General features: G+C 33.5%; 1 protein-coding gene across 1 annotated transcript in view; it reads left to right on the top strand.

Moving 5' to 3' along the window:
• Window positions 1-1,386: 1,386 nt before the first annotated feature.
• Window positions 1,387-23,423, top strand: part of LOC129754003 (peroxidasin homolog) — a 45,198-nt gene continuing 23,161 nt past the window's right edge. Inside the window, exons 1-4 of the mRNA XM_055749856.1 lie at window positions 1,387-1,420; window positions 11,904-12,034; window positions 18,640-18,847; window positions 18,984-19,154. Of these exons, the coding sequence (XP_055605831.1) occupies window positions 1,387-1,420; window positions 11,904-12,034; window positions 18,640-18,847; window positions 18,984-19,154 (544 nt within the window). The remainder of the gene's footprint in view (window positions 1,421-11,903; window positions 12,035-18,639; window positions 18,848-18,983; window positions 19,155-23,423) is intronic.

Below are 23,423 nucleotides of genomic sequence, written 5' to 3'. Positions count from 1 at the left end.
TAATAATTTATTTGATAAGTCAAACAAAATAACAAGTAGCTTTTGCATTTGCACTACGAAAACAAGATAAAACTTTTTTTTTCTGAAAGATCCAAACTTGTTTGCGGATGATGTGACTCAACATTTACAATCTTTCATTCTTACCCTGCTTCCATCTCCGTGTTTTTCATAGCTTATTTTATAACATCAGAATGAGACTTAATTTAAGTTTTGTTTTGTTACAGCAAATATCTAATCTAGACAAGACAGCTTGCTTCCTGTTCACAAAACCCAAAAATATACATTGCAGACTATGTACTGGACACCGGCTGAGCTGTTGAAACGACGATCCTGTTTAAGAACCCGGAAAGGGAACTAAATTGCAATGTGGTGGTGACTGGAGCATGATAGTGGTGAGATGAATAAATGGGACAAGCACTGGCAACTTTCTCTAGGTTTATTTAGTTCCTTACTCGTCCTCTGAGAAATCCCTTGAATCTGGTTCCCAGACTATTTCATCCCTCAAATAGTATTTTCTAAACAATAATTTTATACAGAATATAGTGAAATGTGCACACGAACAGAAAACTCTGTGTAGATAATATGAAACTAATTTGGATAAAAATAACTAGAAGAAGGTTAAAAATATATAATGAAATCTTTGCCAATTTATAAATATTAAATAAATTTCCCCTGGGTAAAAATAAAACTGAAATAAGGGAGATAAAGGCATAATGACCATCTTGAAGAGGACGCTAATTTAAACTTAGAAAACAGCTATTATTTGTAAGTTGTTTTTGTTTTTCATTGTTTTGTGTTCGGACCCTGAAAAAGTCTATTTTGTAACGGGCTAAAACTTGAAAAAGTAGATAAAAACGTTTGCCAAATTTATGCCAAAAGCTGAAAATCAGTGGCTGTAGGGACATAATGAGAACCCCCACTGGGGCTGTATATGCACCATCAATCGGGGCAGGAAGCGCATTTTCTACCATAGAATCTAGCAGCGAATTCAACTCGATGAATTATGAAGCTACAGCTTTGTAGTAATAATAGAAGTAAAAGTAAAAGAATTATACATCGGCAAACGAACACGAAATGGGTAGAAGTAATAATAGTTGTATAAATAAAAAATCTATATTTTAAATACATCTACAAAAGAACACGAAATAAGTTGGTTAATATTTCGTTCAGTGTTGAAAATGAAGAGAGAAAGAAAGAGAACTGATAGCAAGCTCTTTTGTTGAGTTACGAATACGAGTAGGGAAAAAAGAGAAAGAGAATGACGGAGGAAAAAGCTGAACTGGAAAAAGCTAGAGAGGATTCTAAAAACGATTATCTACGCTTACGGTTGTGTCTTAGTCGGCAGAAGAATATTAAAGAAATTCTAGTGAAAGAAAGTTCATTGAAATGGAAGAAGTTCACGACAGAAATGGCGCAGTCGGTAGGAACTTTCTTTCACTAGAATTTTTTTAATATTCTTCTTTAACAATTTCTGCCGACTTAGACTAGGGTTACCATACGTACTCTTTTAAGAGTACATGTACTCTTTTTCGATCGAAAAATGAGCGTACTCTTCTTTTTGTGAAATCTTGCGGTTTGTACTCTTTTTTTTGTTGAAAGACATTTTATTAGAGCAACGGACTTATTTCTTCCAGTTCTTAAGTTTGTGTTCCTGTGTGTACAAGAAGTCGGACAGAAATGCAACACTTTATGCATTCATGGAACGCAACTTAGTTTTTCTACTTTGTTGAATTTTCCAAACGATGAATTAAAATGGAAAGCATCACAAATCGAGATTAAAATCTAAATTTTTCGTTAAAAAGAAGTTTTCTTGCTGATGAAATAAGCAGTATTTTCTTATAATTAAAATTCAACAAATTCGAAAGCTTTAAAACCGCTTTTGAGAAAAGCTTCTCCCAGACGTCGAAATAAACTGTGCAGGCAATCAGCGCCTTTGAATATGCAATTAGCGCCCAAACAGTTGGCGAAGAGCACAACAGCAATTTAAACTCTTTTTGAAATACAACATTTTCTCATGTTTGCGATGTTTTGATCTCTATCTCTTCGATTAACCCGACCCTTCCGCTTTTCACTAAAAATCTGCAAGAAAATTAGCAACTTTCAATTTGTAAAAGGTCTTCTGAAAAGTCATAGGTAATTTCCATGTCACATAACTAGCAACTAGTAATTGCAACTATTTGAATGGACTAAAATTTCTTGGTTTCTCTCGTTTCTCCTAAATATTTTGAAATACGTTTTCAATGTACTCTTTTTGGCGTTGAAGGGTATGGTAACCCTAACTTAGACCCAACCGTTAGCGTAAATAATCGTTTTTAGAATGATTTTCCAGCTTTTTCCAGTTCAGCTTTTTCCTCCGTCATTCTCTTTCTCTTTTTTTCATACTCGTACTTCGTAACTCAACAAAAGCTCTTGCTATCAGTTCTCTTTCTTTCTCTCTTTATTTTTAACACTGAACGAAATACTAACCCACTTATTTCGTGTTCTTTTGTAGATATATTTAAAATATATATTTTTTTATTTATACTACTTTTGTTACTTCTACCCATTTCGTGTTCGTTTGGCGATGTATAATTCTTTTACTTTTACTTCAATAATTACTACAAGCTTGACTTGTTTCATCTGACGATTTGGTCTATTGGAAGAGGTAATCAGATGATTCGAGCTCAATTCCTGGTCAAGGTGATTTTTGTTTTCATTTACCATTAATAAACGATGCATTTTGCACTGGACGTTGAGTCGTAGATTCATCAAACAAAGAATTAACACAAAAATGTAGATAGGTCTGTTTGTAGAGTACAAACAATTCACATTCACATTATGTTTCTGGTGCTTTGTTTGACGAATGATCCTTACCAATAGTCTTCGTTGGATTTTTCGAAAAAAATCACTTAAGAGACGTCCCATTAGGTTCAAAATTTGGAAGCCCGAACATGCTTTTTTTCTGAAATAGTAGAAAAATGTAGGGGAATTGAGGGTTAAAACAGCTATTAATCCATTTTCCGAAGCGTAGGGGGGGGGGCTCAAAAAGCCTCCATTGAATTTCTCGGATAAAATTGCGTAAGATAAGTCCCATTTGGTTCAAAATTTTCAAGGCAAAATATGCTTTTTTGGAACTGTTAGAAAAATGTAAGGGAATTAAGGGTGAAACAGTCATAACTCTTGTTTCCAATGCGTGCAATCGGCGTCGTTGGATTCCTCGAAAAAAAAAAATCACAAAATATACGTCTCATTTGGTTCAAAATTTTCAAGTCCGAACAAGCTTTTTCTTAAATAATTGAAAAAAGTAGGAAATTCATGGTGAAAACAGCCATAAATCCATTTCTCGAACCGTGCGGTGGCTCAAACAGTTTCCAATGAAATCCTCAGAAAAAAATTGCACAAGATAGGTCTGTTGTTTACGAGTTGAAAGAAATTGAAAATTAATTTTTTTTCATAATTTGTAACTTTTTCAATAATTGCAAAAACAGGTTCTGAGGTTTGTACTGGAAATTTGAATATGTTTCAAATAAGTATGCATAGTTTTGTTATCATTACGTATGGGCTTCGTAATTCATCTAAGTTAGTAGTATGAATTTTGAAACTGATGTTTTATGTTGAATTTGCGTGTATATTGAAGCAGAGATTGCTTGATTTTCTCTGTATAAATACTTTGATATTTTCATTTTTGAACCATACATCGTTCCACTCAAAACTATCGTATTCAAAATATAACAAAACCTAGCAGCTTATTTTATAATATGTATTTGTTAAGGCTTTCACATATCCAACGATATATAATTTACCTTGGCGATCGACATCGCAAGCTATATTTTCGCTTCCGAAACTTGAACAGAGCAAATCGAACTTTTTTTATCATCAAATTTTGGGTTCTCAACTAAGAGTAGGCGGTGCCCGTAGAAAGTGGTCGTAGTTTTTTGACAGCGAAATTTTTCGTGAAGATATTCATCCAAGTAAAGAATTTTGAATCAATTTCTAATACAAACTGGACACGGCGAGATCATTCTTTAAGCGGCTACGACTTCAGCCAGACAAGATCAGGACCGGGATGGAAATCGCGAAATCCGAATTCAGGAAAATCTTACGTTCAGAAATCCTAACTGGATTAACAGAAAAGTACCATATTCTTTAGCTGAAAAATGGAGCTTTTGCTAAAATGGTTCTAAATTTTAAAATAAAACCCCTAAAATATGAAAATCTGTGAAAAATATAGTAGGTTATAATTTGAATTCAACATTCCAGTTTTGAAATTTTGATTTTCACTTTTACCGTATTTGTTTGGTCCACTCGCTCCGTTTTGAACTCATTCCGACAACAACTAACACAACTTGTCGTCAGTATATTGTTAAGTTACTCAGTCATACGCGCATCTACAACATTGTGTTACACCATCCACTTTCAGTTCAAATCTTTGATACTAAAGGTTCAAATCTGAGCGCATAAATGATTAAAATTACAGCAAAAAGAAAAGCAACATCTCTAGGAACCTGGTGCAAAACTGAGCATAACGAATGCGCTAGCAAATTACGCAATAACTAAGTAGATAAATTTAAACAATTTATGTTTTAAAACACGATTGATTTGTTTTGTTATTTTTATTAAAAAAAATAACGAAATGTGAACGTAAAATCATTCTCAATGTTACCATTTTAAAAGATAACCTGAAACGAATCAAAGATGAAAGATTGCACAAGTAAAGGGTTTATATTAAACAAACGAAACAAGGATTTAAAAAAACTAGAACTGTAATCTTTAAGAAAACCCGATCAGGAGGGAAAAACAAAATTATATCAAAATGAGATATTTTGATACTTTTTTTTTCTATCTAAATGAGTTGTAATTCAGAACGCGTAGGATGTTAAAATATCTCAAATTATATCAAAAAATCTATACGATCATAGCTAAACTATATCAGTTTTTGATATGCCCCATGCCCCATTTTTGGTTTCCCAAAAATTTGATTCAATTTTATGAATCTGTTAAGCGAAACTCGTTAATGTAAGGTTTGAGCCGTTAACTTCGATGTCCGTGTTTCAGAAAAAGATGTACGTATATCAAAATAAGATATATTCATTTTATTTTAAGACAATCCGAAAAAAATCTTTATCATTGAATATGAGCTCAACCCCATTCAAGTTTGTCAATCAGAATAAGATATAATTCAGATTGGAGAAACTTAAATCGAAAATTTGGAGTACTTAATTATAACTGAATCAGATGTAAATATCTTGGTGAGATATGTTTGAGTTATTATTTTGATATGCTCTCCTGATCGGGAATGCGATTGCAAAAAATAAATAAAAAATGTGAGTAAGTAAGCTTGCATTTACGCAACGTTTCATTTTTATTTCCTTACGTTTAGAAGTCCCATGTTTTGATATTTTTTTTCAACAATAACTTTGTGTTTTGATTTTACTTATGATTTTGTTATCAAGTTTGATTTAAAATATTTTTAATTTGTATAATATAAATGATAATTTTCAATTCAATATGCAATCAATCAATAGCAACGCATCGAACTATTTTCATAAAAATAATTGACTAGAGAATTTTATACAACTTTGAAAAAAGTCTGATTTTGATTAAAGAAAAATTTATAAGTTTAGTTTTTGTGGTGAAGTTTCACAAAAAGTTCATAATATTTCAATTACAAATTAAATTAGATTTGTTTTTCTAGACATCTTTAAATTTGATTTTAAATTCATGGAGGCGATAGGGAAATCCATTGGGCAATCAGCTAGTGAAATTGGAATTCTCATGTTTCATTTAAATTGCTACTGCCACAATGAAGTGCCTCGATAAATTGACTAGGAATTTCCTTAAGAAATATGTAGGAGCGTAAGAGGTGTAGGAAAACACGGTTGCACCATTTTCAGAATGGATCCTGATCTACACCTTTCCCTTACTAACAAAACACCCTTCCTTGAATATATAAATATAGATTCGCAAACGTATAGACGGTTTCTATAGTTGGTGATACCGGTTTATTCTTGTTTCTCAATTTTTCAAAATATTCTTTTGAAACATGGGGAGACGAGGGATTCCTGTTAGAACCTAAAAAGTACTCTACTAACATTCCTTCATTTTATCCCCATTGACTACTAGGACGTGGCCGGCGCCGTTATTGATCAGTTTTGGAAAGGAAGAGAGCATGAGTTTTGTGCATTGAGAATGTACTGCTTGTCCCAAGCACCATTCTATTGGTCTTTGCACAAAATTGATGGCCTCGATCAATCACGGAGTAGCAACCATTGGCGATGTGGAACTTGTTCCATTTAGCCACGCCAGCGATCGTGAGATTCGAAATGCACTATTGATTGATAACAAACAACTAAGTTGAGTAATAGATTAAAAAAATCAATACATTATTTTGTTATTGGGTAGTTGAAATTAATGAAGCATTTCGGTTTTGACGATTTAAGGTGGATATGAGTAGTCAAACAAGCTAAGCTAAGCAAATTTTGGGTTTTCAACTATTAGTTCATGATATTGAGAATGTTTATCATCTCAAAACTATAAAATATAGTCAAATATAATTGAAACAATATTCACCACACTTATTTTCTTCATATAATGAGAAGGCGACACCATCAGCATCCTCTAGCGGACAAAATGGAAACATTAATTCGAGAAATTCGTCTAACTTGTGAATAGCGTGTATTCCGACTCGACTTGATCAGGGATTTACTTATTTACTTATTTTATTATTATTTCATCGAACATAAAAGTTTAAATGAATAGTAAAAACACGGTCAAACAATATTAAATAATCTGGACTGACGTATTCGACGAATAAAGCGACTTGTAGATTCTCCAAACTGGTGTAGGTGTTCAGCATCCTGGAACATACGCACCATCGCGCTTAGTGGCTCATTGAAGCCATACGAAGTTCGATGAGTTTGATTGAATAGTAACGAGCCAGATCGTAGGGTCCTTGATGGGGCACTGAAGTTAATCATTCCTAGCAAATTTGGCGATTGCACTTCTCCGTTGAAAATTTTTGAGATAAATGCTGCCTGTTGAGTCTTTCGGCGGCATCCAAGAGTTTCTAGACCCAGAAGCTGACATCGCTCAGGATAAGCGGGGAGATCTTCGGGGTGACGCCAGGGAAGGTGTCACCCCGAAGATTTCCCCAGGGATGCCAGTTATAATAAATGAAATTGTTTGTTTCTATTCTTGCACCATAAAAATTTTAGTAAACCAACAAATTTTATTGTTTCAAAAAATACATAGATTTGGATGCGCATAAAGTGTTTTTTTAAGAAAAAGATTTTAAATTCAATCGGTCAGAAAAAAACATCACGAAATTTACGTAGAAATATTGTTATTTTCTCTTTACTAGATGACGGGTGTCGCTTTTCAATTTGGCAAAAAATGGGGTTTTAAACGATTCGTATTAAAAGATGGTATTGTTATTGTCTCATGCTAGATTGTTCTTGTTAATATTTGAACATTTTCAAACAAATTGGTTTATCATTTTGTTAGATCATTTATCAAATCCAGATCTTAGGTAAAAGGACATTATACCGAGCCTTTATCCAGCAATAACATGACAATAATCTCTCTTGAATGTTTATAATTAATTAATTGATTAAAAAAATCAAAAACAAAAAGCTAACAACAAATATCCATGTTTTCTGATTATGGACTTGGAATCATGCCTGAGAGACTTGTGACATATCTTCTGAAAAACATAAAAGAAGTAAAGGCTGGTGGTGCGCATTTTGAATTCGAATTTTGAATTTGAATGAGCGGAATTTTTTTTTATGTGTTCCTAAACTAAACAAAAAAAGTGATGAAAATATGTTCGGACGGCATCCCTGATCAGCAGATTAACATTTTGAAAGGGCACAGATTGATTTTTTTTTATCATTGAGACAAATGTATGCAACAGAACTGTTTTTTCTTTCAAATTCAAACCAATTGTACTGAAATAAATAAAAAAAAACTCTTTCGATTCGCAATGAATAATCGGAATGCGATATATTTCTTAATGTTTTCCCATCATTTATTTGTGCACGTGAACGCAAAACAAAAATCTAAACAAATAAAAAATCACAGCTGAAATAGTTTCACAGAAACGATTATCAAGGAGAAAACAAAATTTAAGCCCTTTTTTTTAAATTAATACGAAAACTGTTTGCACATTAAGCATCATGTCATTTGTTATCACCAAGAAGGAAAAATTCTGTTCCCGCCATGGAATGTGACGAAATTATATTGGTATTGGCATGTATATTGGTTTTGAAATGAAACGTTTTTATTATTTTTTACTATTGCAAAATAAATGATATTCCAAAACACAAAAAACTGTTTAAATATAACTAGGAAAAATTAATAATAATCATTTTTGAATTTCAATTTTTTTTTTTACTTTATCTATATTTTATTTTCGTCTCTTAGCTAAGCTTTTAAAATTTGTATTAAGCTTCCGCTTATTTTGATTTGCCGTTTTGTATGACATATTCTAGGTAGCGGATCGTTGTTAAAAACTCGAAATAAAGATAAAGATGAAATAAAATTTATGGAATTTGATTTAAAGAAACTAAAAGGCGCAAATGTTTGGTTAAGAATATGTAGTTTGTTTGCTTTCTCGTTAAGTGTTGGCGGAAATTTGCAATGCAAAAGTTTAAAATCTGTGCAGGCAGATTTTATGGCGAGTGTCGTAAATCAATGTATTTTTAGTTATTTATGAAGTCATAATAAATTAGTCATTTATTACGAATTCTTGACCTTAAAGTTTATGATTCTAATAACATTCCCTTTTCATTCTTTTTTTTTAAACTTTGCGCTAAATCGATAGGAATATTACAATCACGATGTTTAAGAGTATCAGCAGTGGTCAGGTGTCAAAGCTATAATAACACTCAATTTTGACACTTGCTCCTCGGTATTGAAAAAGCAAGCCAGGAGCCATATTTGAATACCGACCAGCTCCTGATTTGACAGATGCTTACAAAAGGAAATAGCATCAAAAAACAACAACACCTATCGGAACGTCACCAGTGGCTAAAATGGAAACCAGTTTAGTACTTACCGGTGCGCAAATGTACTGCTAAAGCTAAAAAAGGACCTAGCATGTGTCCGCTGCCGATGCTTTAAGGGTTTAGACAACGTTTTAAGAATTGTAAGAATATGCGCTGTTAATAATTCATATTTATTCAAATAGTAATCATTTTACTTCCGCCTTTTCTATATGCTACGCCATACTTTTTGCGATTGTCAATTGAAAAATCAGGACACCTGGCATCTCTGATCAAAGCTCCGAAAAAATTCACAGTGTAATAGTTCCATTTCTGTCACCAGATAGCGCTATTCGTGTCTCCCGATTTCTCGTTAAGTGGTGTATATCGGTTCTAGTATATCTGATATAGCATAATATATCACTTCGGTATAGACAGTTATGATTTTTAAAAAATAGAGATGCCTTTTTAATTGTTTGGAGTAAACAATAAAAAAATCTTCTTTTATTTATTTGTGTTTCAGTTGTCGTTCTTGTTTGTTCCATTGAAGGTGTATCCAGTTTCTCGAATCCTACATTTAAAAATTTTGTTGTCGCTGACATGAAAAATAAACTTTTTTCCAGCTTTTTGGGGATTTGAACCAGGCTACCACGTTGCAAAAAAAAAAAAGATTGACGCCTTTTGATGGAATAGAAATTTTTCAGTTTAATCAAGAAAAGCTTGTTTATATTTTTGCGCTTCCAATCTACGTTGACCTTCCTGGCCAATTACTTCATAATGTTATAAGTTTACAAACTTCATTGGATGTTTGTTTATCATTCGAAATAGAAAACAGATTGAGTACCTATTATAAATTTGAAATACGCATGAAACCGATTCGTAGCTACGACACACAAATTTAGTGAAAATACTGGAGTATTTCAGATGCTCCCAAGAAAAAAAAATGTTTGTTTTATTCCTAAATAAAAGAACACATTATGAGGTTCATGAGGTCGTTGGAAATTGATGGAGAATTTTTTTTTCTTCAGTCTGCTCTTGATGGTGTCCAATTTAGATCCAGCACTTGGGAGTAACGATGATCCATAGATTTATTCCAACGAGGGGCAATATTTTTCCCAACTATTACTAACTATCACCCTGGTCCATTCGTGTTAGAAACAATTACGTACTGTTTTTAAATTAATAATATCGGAATATGAGAAAACACAATTTTCAGCGACGGAGCGAAATAAAACACGTCTGTTGCCAACTGGTCATGGTCGGCACCTTTCTGAAGATCAAATGAATGTTATGTACAGAAACTCTTCTTCTTACATGGCGACCGTTAAAAACGTGATAACTTGAACAAAATCACCGGTTTCTGATAAAAACCGATCGATAGTGCACTGAAAAGTTTTGGACAGCGAAAGTAACGATTAAAATAAGCCTTTTCGAAAACTGGCGTACGAGTTTGCTCACTCCAGACACTTGTTGTCCAGTAGTTTACAGACTTTTCAGAGCTTAATTAGGCCGTGGAAAGAATCTTCCGGACAAACATGAAAAACTTAGCTTGTTTGACTATTTATATAAAACCTTCCGGATAAGCATGAAAAACTGTTTTCAAACTCTGGAATGCCATGCATTAAAGCATGATTAAACATTGGCATAAGTACTTTTTCTTTATTGGAGCTTGAAATCCAAATCAACAGAAGAAGATCATTTCAGTGCCATGACGAGAAAATTCCATTTCCCTTTCACATTCGTTTTTTTTCCTTTTCAATCCAAAGCTCATATTTTCCGACACTTTAATTCGCCTATAGTTGGATCTAGTTTGACAAGTTGTATGTAGAGCAACTGGCGAGACTTTTCGAATGTGGAACCATATGTTTTCATGTCGTGAACCCCGTTTTTTTGCTGGCCATTCTGCTGCAAACCGGCTCGGCATAGCCGTTGTCGGGACGAGTGCCAACATTTTTGGCCTTTTAAACTGGAAATAATGGCCCATGGCAGGGAGTTGAGGGGTCAGCAAATGGCAGCGCCGTTGCATGAAGTTAGTATAGTTGCTCTTCGGTAGTTTTCCGGTCATTTCGAATCGCTAAATCATAAATAACATCCATTGTTAGCAACGGGAAGTTGCAAGCCTCCGAAGAGACTCAGCAAATACGAGCAGCGAGGGCTTGTTTTATACATACATTCGATTCGAGAAGTTGAGCTAGCTTGAGCGAAAAATGGGCCGGGCTGTTAGCTTGAATGTTTTAAATTTAATTCATAAAGTTGACCCTTGTTTTTCGATTCATTTAGACCGGAGGTCAAGCAATTATCTTCTGTTTGAAAATGTTTAAATTGGGTCACATAACTCTTCTTTATTGCGATTTTTCTTTAAAGTTATTCATAATTATTATTAAAACACAATCTCAAAGAATTATCTCATATTTCAATCTTTGAAATATTATTATTTCATTCGGAAGCACATTCTTTCATAAAATCTCAACTGCAATCAAAAGAGCTCATTTCCCTTTTTTTCCAATTCAAAATTGGTCCTTGAGATTAATGGCTTAACTGGCTCTCGATGAAAGCTGCAAAGTGCGCCTTTTCTAGCAGGTAAATGTCCTGTTTAATTTCTTAATGTGATCTGCATGAAAGTTTAATTACCGATAGGTTCGTCCGACAGAAGCTTCCGCTAGCTTCCGGTCTGATTTTCCTATTAAAGAATTTTTATTTCCTACAACCTGAGCGAAGACGATTCAGGCACCTGGGGAAACTTTCTTTCAGTAAGTTTCGTTTCGATTTCCTCCTCCCGGAGGGTAGTAAAGTCATTTGCCATTCTAAAACCGAAAGCAGTGGGTACGCATTCTTCGCTTTTATCTTTGAATTTGAAATGGCTTCATAGAGATCTAATGGATGATTTCAATAGGTAGCTAACCTTCTACATTCTCATTTTTTTTCTTTCTCTTCCTTTTGCAGGGAACACCGATGGCCGGGGCAACGAGCAGGAACCGAAGCCCAGCTTTGCCAGCCCAATCGAAAATGTTACAGTTCCTATCGGTAGAGAAGCGACGCTGAGCTGCGCTGTACAAAATTTAGGTGCCTATAAGGTAAGTCTGAAGCGAAGAAAGAAAGAAATATTTATGTGAGTAGGATCAAATGCTATCCATTTTCCGAAGGAAACCATTAGTTTAATCTTGCAAGAATTTAAAGTGAAATATCTGTGGGATTTGGGCTATTTGCTTCAACAGAACCATTATCGCCGATGAACTTCATCCTCCAACCAATTACAAACGTGTGAACTCACTCAGAGGAAAAAAGCATGATACATTACAACATTCTTACATATTGTTGAAATTTCTTGAAATAAAAGTGTCGTCAATCAAAATGAAATGAAAATATTAAATAAGATTATAAAAAAAATTAAAAACAAAAATTATTCTGTAGAATCAGTTCAATTTTTGAACAAACAGTTTCCATAAAATCGATCGCCGTTGAAATTTTGATGAGGAAAGATTTGATAACATGAGATGAAAATGTTTTATATTAAATACAATCCGCTCATTTTCAATCAACATCTATTAACTTCTTCTAACTTTCTATCGACCTATAATTTTCATAGTCTTGAAATGTTCTTACAATAAAAACATAACTTCTACCGATGAGGCCGATAAAATGCATGATCAAACATAGGCGCATAATTTTTTTTTTTTGATAACGCAGTTTTCAGCGGTGGAAAAGAGTTATTTATAGGGAAAACTCTACTCTAGCGATCGCTAGTACCACCAGCAATCATCGAAACGCGAATGAGTTTCAACACCATCTTTCAATTCGCATATTGAGAAAGTTTATCTGTTTCCAAGCACCAACAACTTTTTCCAGCCATCGGAAGTCAGCAGACGTATGGTAAGCGCAGCGTAGCAGAATATCAAAGCTTCTCCCTCTTTCTCGATTTCCGGATGAAGTTATCCAGCTTGTGTGGTTGAAGTTTATAGAGGTTCGCCGCCGCCCTTGGTGTGGAAGATAGTGTCAAGTCTTCTAAGCTAACGGCCATGAGATCGAATTCCGGTCACGGTATACACAGTAAAGTTTCTAAATAACTATAAACTATACAAATTATACATTACGATTGCTTTATGTCACACTTCACGGTGTGATGATTACGAACTGCTTTCGTACGACTCGCTGCAGTGAACTCGACACCATTCGAGATCACATCTGGTGTTCCCATCTGGTGATCTTCCTTATTTTCATCAACGACTTATGCGACCTTCTTGAGTCGGAAAACCTACTTTACGCCGATGATCTAAAAATTTTCCGGACAATTTCATCTTTAGTGGATTGCTGAGCTCTTCAAAAGGACGTCGATTTCCTTCAGGCTTGGTGTCATCACAACGGTATGACTATAAATATTGCCAAATGCACTACCATCTCATTCACTCGTCAACGAAATTCCATCATTTTCGAATATAAAATGTCGTCGACCGTTTTGAGCCGCACATTAATCATCAAGGATCTTGAAATCACCCTGGATATCCACATATCTCCTCAACGATAGCGAAAGGTTTTGCGGGCCTTGGTTTCATTCGTCGAACAATTTTCATAATAAATATGCTGACTGTTGAGAACGATGATTATACAGCAGAATTGAATAACATCTTTCAAAAAAGTTTTATCCATAATTTAAAAGACCAATCGAGCATTACATTATTGAGCATATGAAAACCTGAGCCTCAGCTTATATCCCAGTTTTATCCATCAAATGTTAAGACTTTGAACTATCAATATTTACTATAAAAAAAGAACTATCAATATTAACTTCGTATTTCACCATCGTTTCCTGGCTTCTCCAGGACGGTCAATATGTTTTAAATACATTAACAATAGCGATCATAGTAATTGAAAACCAACATTTTCCTAGAAAATTCTTGCATCAGCAAAAACTAAGGTATGCTTGTTTTCATTGTAGCTATAAATGACAAGATATCATGGCTTCCTGCCAAAGTAAAATTTTCAATCGCGATGTTGGTAGGCAATGTCAGCAACAGATGGCAGTGTAATCGCTTTGCAATTTGCTACAGGGTGTCCTGTCTGATTGTTTGTGTTTATAATGTCGTCATCATGTTTATCTCAACAACCATCCACGAAACTAGCCAGACACCCTCTGCACTTGCTGGTCCTTCTGGCTGTTATGATGCCCTCCTTCTGGTGGTCCTCTTGTCAGGTTGTCTCTCTGCGCAGCTACCCGCACAAATCAGACTTGAACTTGAACTTCCTAGGAGGTGGAATTATCGGTATAAGATTCTATGCCGGACCGGCATTTACAAGCTCTCTAACATGAATGACAAAACTCCTCGGATCGGCTTGTCCAGTGAAAGAGAGTGCAATTATTTTCGACTGATTCCACAAGCTGTGCAGGGAGGAATAAATTTTGTCTTGATTTTGGAGAGGCTGTCCTGATTTTTAAAAATTTTTAAAATTCTCCTATTGTCCTGATTTTTTGAATTGGTTTTTGAAATGTTCGGAATTGTCCACATTTATAAAAAAAATGTTTAAATAACAATTGAATTTGTAATTAATTGATAAGAAAATCAATCGATTCTGTAATAAATCAGCTTAACCTCCTAAACCGATGGTAGTCTTTGGTTCAGATGATATTTTAACGGTGTTTTTCGATATAAACTGCAAGCTAAATAACCAAGAAGTTGATCCCTTTTGTTGCACTTGGCACCTCTGCTCCGAACGCCAGATAACAAAAATCTAAAACAGCCTTGAGCATGGTAGCCGCAAGTACAGATTTGTCTAAAAGAGTACTGATTTTTCATTTTTTGGGTACAGATTCTGTCCGTAAGGAAGACAGATTTAAAGGATTTGGTTTAGATTACTACAAATTTAAAAAAAATTAGATATTGATAATAGAATTCTTATTGGCATATGATTTATGAAATTATTCCATTTAAGGAAAACACAAATTGGACACGGAACCAATTCTTTCAATTTGAGATCTACACTTGTTAACAAGAGGGAGCCAATAATTCTTCGGGAATTGGAATGCACGTTGTAGGACACGAACACCATTTTCGTCACTATTTTTTGCTACTTTTGAGGTTGTATGTTCCTGAAAAAAAGATCAATCATTGCATTGTTAAAATAAATCGTAAAAGTTTAAAAAAGCTATTTTGCAATCTTATTTTATCTCTTATTAGAAATATTATTGGTTTGAAATTAACTTGACGGAGTATTCTGCAAGTAGCAAGCTGAATTTAAATTCCATGCAAGACTGACTGGAGCGAAAACAAACTGACGAACTTTGTTGACAGCTGAGAGTACATCCTACTTTATGTAAAATTGAAAATCATGTAAATTTAAATGAAAATAAATGTTTTAATGATTGATTTGGTAGATTTTGGCGTACTGAATGCGAATCTTTTGTCAGATTTGTCAATTACTCCTCTTTTTGGTGATATGAAGTTATTAGAATAAAAATGAATTAGAATAAAAATGAATAGAACTAACAAACCTCCAGCCAGCGGCTTTGGCGTAGTGGTTAGTGTTCAAGTTATCTTCGCCAAGTTTCATGAGATCGAATCCCGGTCATGCCATTAATAGTACACTTTTTGTGGTCTGGTGGTTTTAGCATTTGTGAGATGCTAGCCAACTTCGAATGATGAAAATACGCTTAGAGTTTAGGAAACAAAATTTCCTCAAAGAAACACAAATTTTCACTGAGATCATATGTGTATGTGTGTTGGTTAAAAAAAAAAATGAAAATATCATGAAATAAATAAAAAAGTTCTGAAGTTGTTTTTTAAACTCAATTCAAATTAGGAATAATATTTGATGATGATGATGGTTGTACTCCATTTTCCACAAAACCATTGCCCAGAATGAAAAATCACCAGAATTTCAATCACCACAAATCCACTATCCCAGAATGCACCATTTACCAGATTTTTTTTTCCCAAAATGAACCATTTCCCAGAAAAAAATTTACCAGAATGAACCATTTCCCAGAAAATTTTTCGCCAGGATTGCCATTTCCCAGAAAATTTAATACATTTATCCAACCTGAAATTCAAAAAATTCAAATAGATTTTTTCCACAAAAATTGGGTTCCATGCTTCGTTTACTTCAAAATTTCAAATCGTTACCGATGCAATCACAGTAAAGGGTGATACGGTCAAAATTTGGTCAAGGGAAAACGCGTGTAAATCGGTGAAAACGATTATTTAAAAAATCAAATTAAATTTCTTTTTCAAGTTTCATCAGTATAAAATTCAGGAAAATATTCAGTTTGGCTTCCACTTTTCCAAATCCGAATTGCCGGGCCTTACGCTTGACCCCTGCCATCAGACCTTGTACAGCCACCTTGTCCACCTTCTTCGCCGCAGAAAGCCAGTTTGCCTTGAACTGCTGCTCGTCCTTAGCATTTTTTTTGGTCTTCTTTAGGTTCCGCTTGACAATAGCCCAGTGTTTCTCAATTGGGCGGGGCTCCGGCGTGTTGGGAGGGTTCCTGTCTTTGGGAACCACCTGCACGTTGTTGGCGGCGTACCACTCCATGGCCTTTTTACCGTAATGGCAAGATGCCAAATCCAGCCAAAACAGTACGTGACAGTGACGTTTATTCAAACACTCTTTAACGTAAATTTCTTGGTTGACAGTCCCGGAAGCTATGAAAATGCTGCTTTTCAAGCCACAGGTAAAGATGGCTTGCCAAACCAGATATTTCGTCGCGAACTTTGACAGTTTTATGTGCTTAAAAATATCTGCTACCTTTCCCCTTCCTTTTGCCGTTTAAAACTCCTGTCCCGGAAGCTGCTTGTAGTAGGCTTTGACATAGGTTTCGTCGTCCATTACCACGCAGTCAAACTTCGTCAGCATCGTCGTGTACAGCCTCCGGGATCGCGCTTTGGCCGTCGTATTTTGTTTATCATCGCTTTTTGGAGTCACTACCTTCTTGTAAGTCGATAGTCCGGCTCGTGTTTTGGCTCGATGCACGGTTGTAGACGATACACCCAGCTTATTTGCGGCATCTCGGAGAGAGCGTTTAGGGTTTTGCTTGAAACTCCCGGCAACTCTCTTTGTCGTCTCAGCGGCTTCCGGTTTTCGATTTCCTCACGATCCAGACTTCCTGGCTGTCGACAAACGTTCCCCAAACACTTAAATTACATTTGTAACGGTTGATTTGGCAACTTTTAGCGATTTTGGCAGCTTTGCGTGCGAGTAGCTCGGATTTTCGCGATGCGCGAGCATAATTTTTTGATACGCTGCTCTTCTTCCTTGGACGGCATTTTGACAACCGAAGAGGGAATTCCAAAATCAAAATAGGAACATTCTACACTCACACACACACACACACACACACACCTTCCAAATGAGGGGTGTTCAGGTTTTTTAAATGCAAAATTGAAAGAAATACGTCAAGTTGGTATTGACCAAATTTCGACCGTATCACCCTTTATGCAAAAATTGGATATGGAAAGAAGCCATAGTATGTACTAAATATTCAAAGAAATATTCCTCGGACTGAAACACCCTCCTAAATCAAATTTGGGTCCACTTGCTGCATAAGTGTAGTGTAAAAAATTGTATGGGGGAATCCTCTTCCCTCAAAAGTTTTTCACTGGAAGAACAAAGGGTTCTCAAAATATCATAGTTATATTTCTAGTATTCAAATACCTTCCCCTGCCATTTGCTTGATTAGTTTTCCAGTTATTGTTAAGGAGCCCCGCGGAGCCCCCTCTCCCTTTCTATTTGTTCAATGGAAGGAGAAAGGGGCACCAAACATTATAAGAAACCATTCCCCTTATCCAAATACCCTTTCAAAGCAAATTAGGATCCGTTTACTCAAATAGTTCCCAAGGTATGCAACAAAAAACGGCATGGAAGTCCCCCTCATCCCTTCCTATATCCCCACTGGAAGGAGAGAGGGTCTGACATAATCATAGAATCATTACTCGTACAAAAATTACCTTCTCCTACCAAAGTTTGCTTAATTTGCTAGATCAGCTCTCGAGCTATACAAACATTTGTCTTTTCTTTGAGAGACCCCCTCCCCCTTTTCAGTGAGAGGAAAGAGTATTAAATCAAAATAGGAACCATTCCAGGCCTCAAAAGCAACCACCAAAGTTTTAAAAAAGCCAGCAGATCGTAGCCTAGAGGATAGCATCCTTGTCTTCTAAGCCAAAGTTCATGAGATCGAATCCTGGTCGTGACATATTCTGGCACACATAGTATGATGAAGGTTGGCGGCTTCAGCATTAGTGAAATACTTGCCGGGTATACTTTGGAATTGTACGCCTCACTGATGCAGCACATGCATGTGGATGGATCTTTTCAAGGGAACCTAGATTGCATTTGGAGATCCTGCCTAATTATGGATGTGCTCGTAGTGCTACCGATAAACAACTGCAACTTCAACCAATAGTTCAGGGGTGTCAAGTGGCATAGCAAAGTAAAAATAATAACGCGGGGAAATACCATGATACATCAACCTTAATGGTCGCAGTGGACTCTCTCCCCAACAGGAAAAAAAAATGTAAAAAAGCGTGCTGAATGTATTGAGCCTAAAATGGCAATTTGAATTGGAACTAATTGATTAAGAAAAATTCGAGCACTCAAATGAAACAATCTTTAGTTTGTTGATATTTATGCATTTTAAATGAATCATCAATGATTTTTTCCCCATTTCTACTCCCACCCCTCTCACTTGCAGGTTGGATGGATGCGTGCTTCCGATCAGACGGTGTTGGCCCTGCAGGGCCGGGTTGTGACCCACAACAGTCGCTATGGGGTAACGCAGGAGGAACCGAACGTGTGGCGACTGAAAATCCGCAACGTCCGGGAATCGGACCGGGGCTGCTACATGTGCCAGATCAACGCCTCGCCCCTTCAGAAACAGATCGGCTGCGTCGATGTGCAGTGTGAGTTTTTTTCTGGTGTTTTTTTTTTGTTAAACAAATCCCCAAACGGATTTATCATTCGGTTTCGACTTGTGTGTGTCAATCATCATTAATTTGTCGTACGATTTTTTTTACTGTTTTTTTTTTTCATATTCAGTGCCACCGGACATTTCCGACGAACAGTCCTCGACGGACACGACGATCCGGGAGGGGGGCAACGTGACCTTCTTCTGCAAAGCCACCGGACATCCGACGCCCAAAGTTACCTGGAGGCGGGACAACGGAAGCCCCCTCTACTTCAGACGTAACGGAACGGAAGTGCGAAGAGGTAAGTCTCGCTCGCTAGCACACTTTTAGGGAGCTCGGAATCTCGCAGCCAGACATCCGGAACGCCACAGCTTAAATAGTCGAAATCGTTGTCGTTTGGGTGACTTAATAGTTTTTCGAGGGAGATTGAGAGTGGGGTGGGGTTCCGACTGACTGGTTGACTGACGTGATAATGCCACCGATATGGAGCCAAAATGGAAGGAAGTTAACCACGACGACGTCTCGCTCCCGGAATCAGGACTGGAGGAAAGGCTTGACGAAAGAAATTGGGGATGGGAGTCAATTCTCCCCTCCCCATAAGCCACGATCTTTATCTTATTTAGTTGCTTCTCTCGTTTGATGTCGCTTGCCTAAATGGGAGTTTTCCTCCTGCCGCTAATGGCCAGAAATTAATTAAGAAGCGGCGGGTTAATGAAGCGTTGACGACGACGCTTATTCACACCGGGCTTAGCGAAAGTACTCAATATCGGGTTATGGTTATTGTTGATTGATGATGGCGGAAGTTCTCCCGGGGTTTGATGTTTTGAAATATAAATTTCTCGGGAGACTTTGAGCCAATGCTAAAGTGTAACAGGAGACAAACTTTAACATGTGCACATGAATTTTTGATGGATCGTAATGAGATGCGTGGCTTTGGGTGACATGTCATTTAAAACAATTAATTTAATGTAGTTTCTCTCTTCTTGTAAGCCGTGTTTGAGTTTTCTTGAGTTGAACTTCTAAACTATCGTAATAGACAGAGTTGTCCTCTTAGCTCGCCTGTCAAATTCCAGCAGCCTTTTCAATACACTTGAATTTTATTTCAATATACTCAGGTTGTACTCCCAATTCGCTTGAAATTTATATCAATTAGTGCAGGCTGTCCTCTCAACTCGCCCCTCAATTTCAGGCTGTTCACTCAACTTGTATGAAATTTCTATCGATTTCTCAGGCTGTCCTCTCAACTCGCCTTTTCATTTTCAACCTGCCTTCTCAACTCGCTTAAAACATTCATCGATTTGTTCAGGCTGTCTTTTCAACTCACATTTCAAATACAAGCTTTCTTTTCAACTAGCTTGAAATTTTTTTTGAGTTCTTAGCGCTGTCTTCTCAACTAGATTTTTTTTAAATTTCAAGCTTTTCTCTTAACTCGCTTGAAATTTCTATTGATTTCTCAGGCAGTCCTCTCAACTTGCCATTCTATTTCAAGATGTTTTCTCAACTCGCTTGAGAAAATTTGTAAATTTTGTAAATTTTGTAATTTTTGTAATTTTTGTAATTTTATTAATTTTTGTTATTTTTGTACTTTTGTAATTTTTGTAATTTTTGTGATTTTTGTAATTTTTGTAATTTTTGTCATTTTTGTAATAAAGTTTTTGAAATTTTTGTAATTTTTGTAATATTTATAATTTTTGTAATTTTTGTCATTTTTTGAAATTTTAGTATTTTTTGTCATTATTGTAATTTTTGTCATTTTTGCAATTTTTGTAATTTTTTAAGTTTTTTTAATTTTTGTAATTAATGTGTTTTTGTAATTTTTGTAAATTTTGTAATTTTTGAAATTTTTGTAATTTTTGTAATTTTTGTAATTTTTTAAGTTTTTTTAATTTTTGTAATTTATGTATTTGTGTAATTTTTGTAATTTTTGTAATTTTTGAAATTTTTGTAAATTTTGTCATTTTTGTAATTTTTGTAATTTTTGCAATTTTTGTAATTTTTGTAATTTTTGTAATTTTTGTAATTTTTGTAATTTTTGTAATTTTTGTAATTTTTGTAATTTTTGTAATTTTTGTAATTTTTGTAATTTTTGTAATTTTTGTAATTTTTGTAATTTTTGTAATTTTTGTAATTTTTTTTAATTTTTTTAATTTTTGTAATTTTTGTAATTTTTGTAATTTTTGTAATTTTTGTAATTTTTGTAATTTTTATAATTTTTATAATTTTTGTAATTTTTGTAGTTTTTGTAATTTTTGTAATTTTTGTTATTTTTGTAATTTTTGTATTTTTTGTAATTTTTGTAATATTTGTAATTTTTGTTATTTTTGTAATTTTTGTAATTTTTGTCATTTTTGTTATTTTTGTGATTTTGGTTATTTTTGTAATTTTTGTAATTTTTGTAATTTTTGTAATTTTTGTAATTTTTGTAATTTTTGTAATTTTTGTAATTTTTGTAATTTTTGTAATTTTTGTAATTTTTGTAAGTTTGTAATTTTTGTAATTTTTATAATTTTTGTAATTTTTGTAATTTTTGTAATTTTTGTAATTTTTGTAATTTTTGTAATTTTTGTAATTTTTGTAATTTTTGTAATTTTTGTAATTTTTGTAATTTTTGTAATTTTTTTAATTTTTGTAATTTTTGTAATTTTTGTTATTTTTATAATTTTTGTAATTTGTGTTATTTGTGTTATTTTTTGTAATTTGTGTTATTTTTGTAATTTATGTAATTTATGTAATTTTTTTTTGTAATTATTGTATTTTTTGTCATTTTAGTAATTTTTGTAATTTTGGTAGTGTTTGTAATTTTTGTAATATTTGTCACTTTTGTCTTTTTTGTAAATTTAAATATTTGTTTTATTTTAGAAATTAAAGAAATTTTTGTTAGTTTTGTAATTTTTTTATAAATTGTAATTTTTGGATTTTTTTAAATTTTTTTGTAATTTAATATTTTTTGTTAATTTTGTAATTTTTGTGATTTTTTAAGATTTTGTTATTGTGGTAGATTTTGTAATTTTTGTAATTTTTTGTCATTTTTGTAATTTTTGTTATCATTGTAATTTTTGTCATTTTTGTCATTTTTGTCATTTTTGTCATTTTTGTCATTTTTGTCATTTTTGTCATTTTTGTCATTTTTGTCATTTTTGTCATTTTTGTCATTTTTGTCATTTTTGTCATTTTTGTCATTTTTGTCATTTTTGTCATTTTTGTCATTTTTGCATTTTTGTCATTTTTGTCATTTTTGTCATTTTTGTCATTTTTGTCATTTTTGTCATTTTTGTCATTTTTGTCATTTTTGTCATTTTTGTCATTTTTGTCATTTTTGTCATTTTTGTCATTTTTGTCATATTTGTCATTTTTGTCATTTTTGTCATTTTTGTCATTTTTGTCATTTTTGTCATTTTTGTCATTTTTGTCATTTTTGTCATTTTTGTCATTTTTGTCATTTTTGTCATTTTTGTCATTTTTGTCATTTTTGTCATTTTTGTCATTTTTGTCATTTTTGTCATTTTTGTCATTTTTGTCATTTTTGTCATTTTTGTCATTTTTGTCATTTTTGTCATTTTTGTCATTTTTATCGTTTTTGTCATTTTTGTCATTTTTTGACAATTTTGATAATTTTGACCATTTTAAAAATTTAAATAATTTTGACAATTTTGACAATTTTGACAATTTTGACAATTTTGTCAATTTTGACAATTTTGACAATTTTGACAATTTTGACAATTTTGACAATTTTGACAATTTTGACAATTTTGACAATTTTGACAATTTTGACAATTTCGACAATTTTGACAATTTTGACAATTTTGACAATGTTGACAATTTTGACAATTTTGACAATTTTGACAATTTTGACAATTTTGACAATTTTGACAATTTTGACAATTTTGACAATTTTGACAATTTTGACAATTTTGACAATTTTGACAATTTTGACAATTTTGACAATTTTTATAAATGTTAACAATTTTGAAAATTTTGACAATTTTGACAATTTTGACGATTTTGACAATTTTGACAATTTTGACAATTTTGACAATTTTGACAATTTTGACAATTTTGACAATTTTGACAATTTTGACAATTTTGACAATTTTGACAATTTTGACAATTTTGACAATTTTGACAATTTTGACAATTTTGACAGTTTTGACAATTTTGACAATTTTGACAATTTTGACAATTTTGACAATTTTGACAATTTTGACAATTTTGACAATTTTGACAATTTTGACAATTTTGAAAATTTTGAAAATTTTGACAATTTTGACAATTTTGACAATTTTGACAATTTTGACAATTTTGACAATTTTGACAATTTTGACAATTTTGACAATTTTGACAATTTTGACAATTTTGACAATTTTGACAATTTTGACAATTTTGACAATTTTGACAATTTTGACAATTTTGACAATTTTGACAATTTTGACAATTTTGACAATTTTGACAATTTTGACAATTTTGACAATTTTGACAATTTTGACAATTTTGACAATTTTGACAATTTTGACAATTTTGACAATTTTGACAATTTTGACAATTTTGACAATTTTGACAATTTCGACAATTA

The sequence above is a fragment of the Uranotaenia lowii genome, chromosome 3, assembly GCF_029784155.1.
Source record: "Uranotaenia lowii strain MFRU-FL chromosome 3, ASM2978415v1, whole genome shotgun sequence".
Classification (NCBI taxonomy): domain Eukaryota; kingdom Metazoa; phylum Arthropoda; class Insecta; order Diptera; family Culicidae; genus Uranotaenia; species Uranotaenia lowii.
The sequence above is the reverse complement of the archived record's forward strand: the minus strand, read 5'-3'. Positions and strand labels throughout refer to the sequence as shown.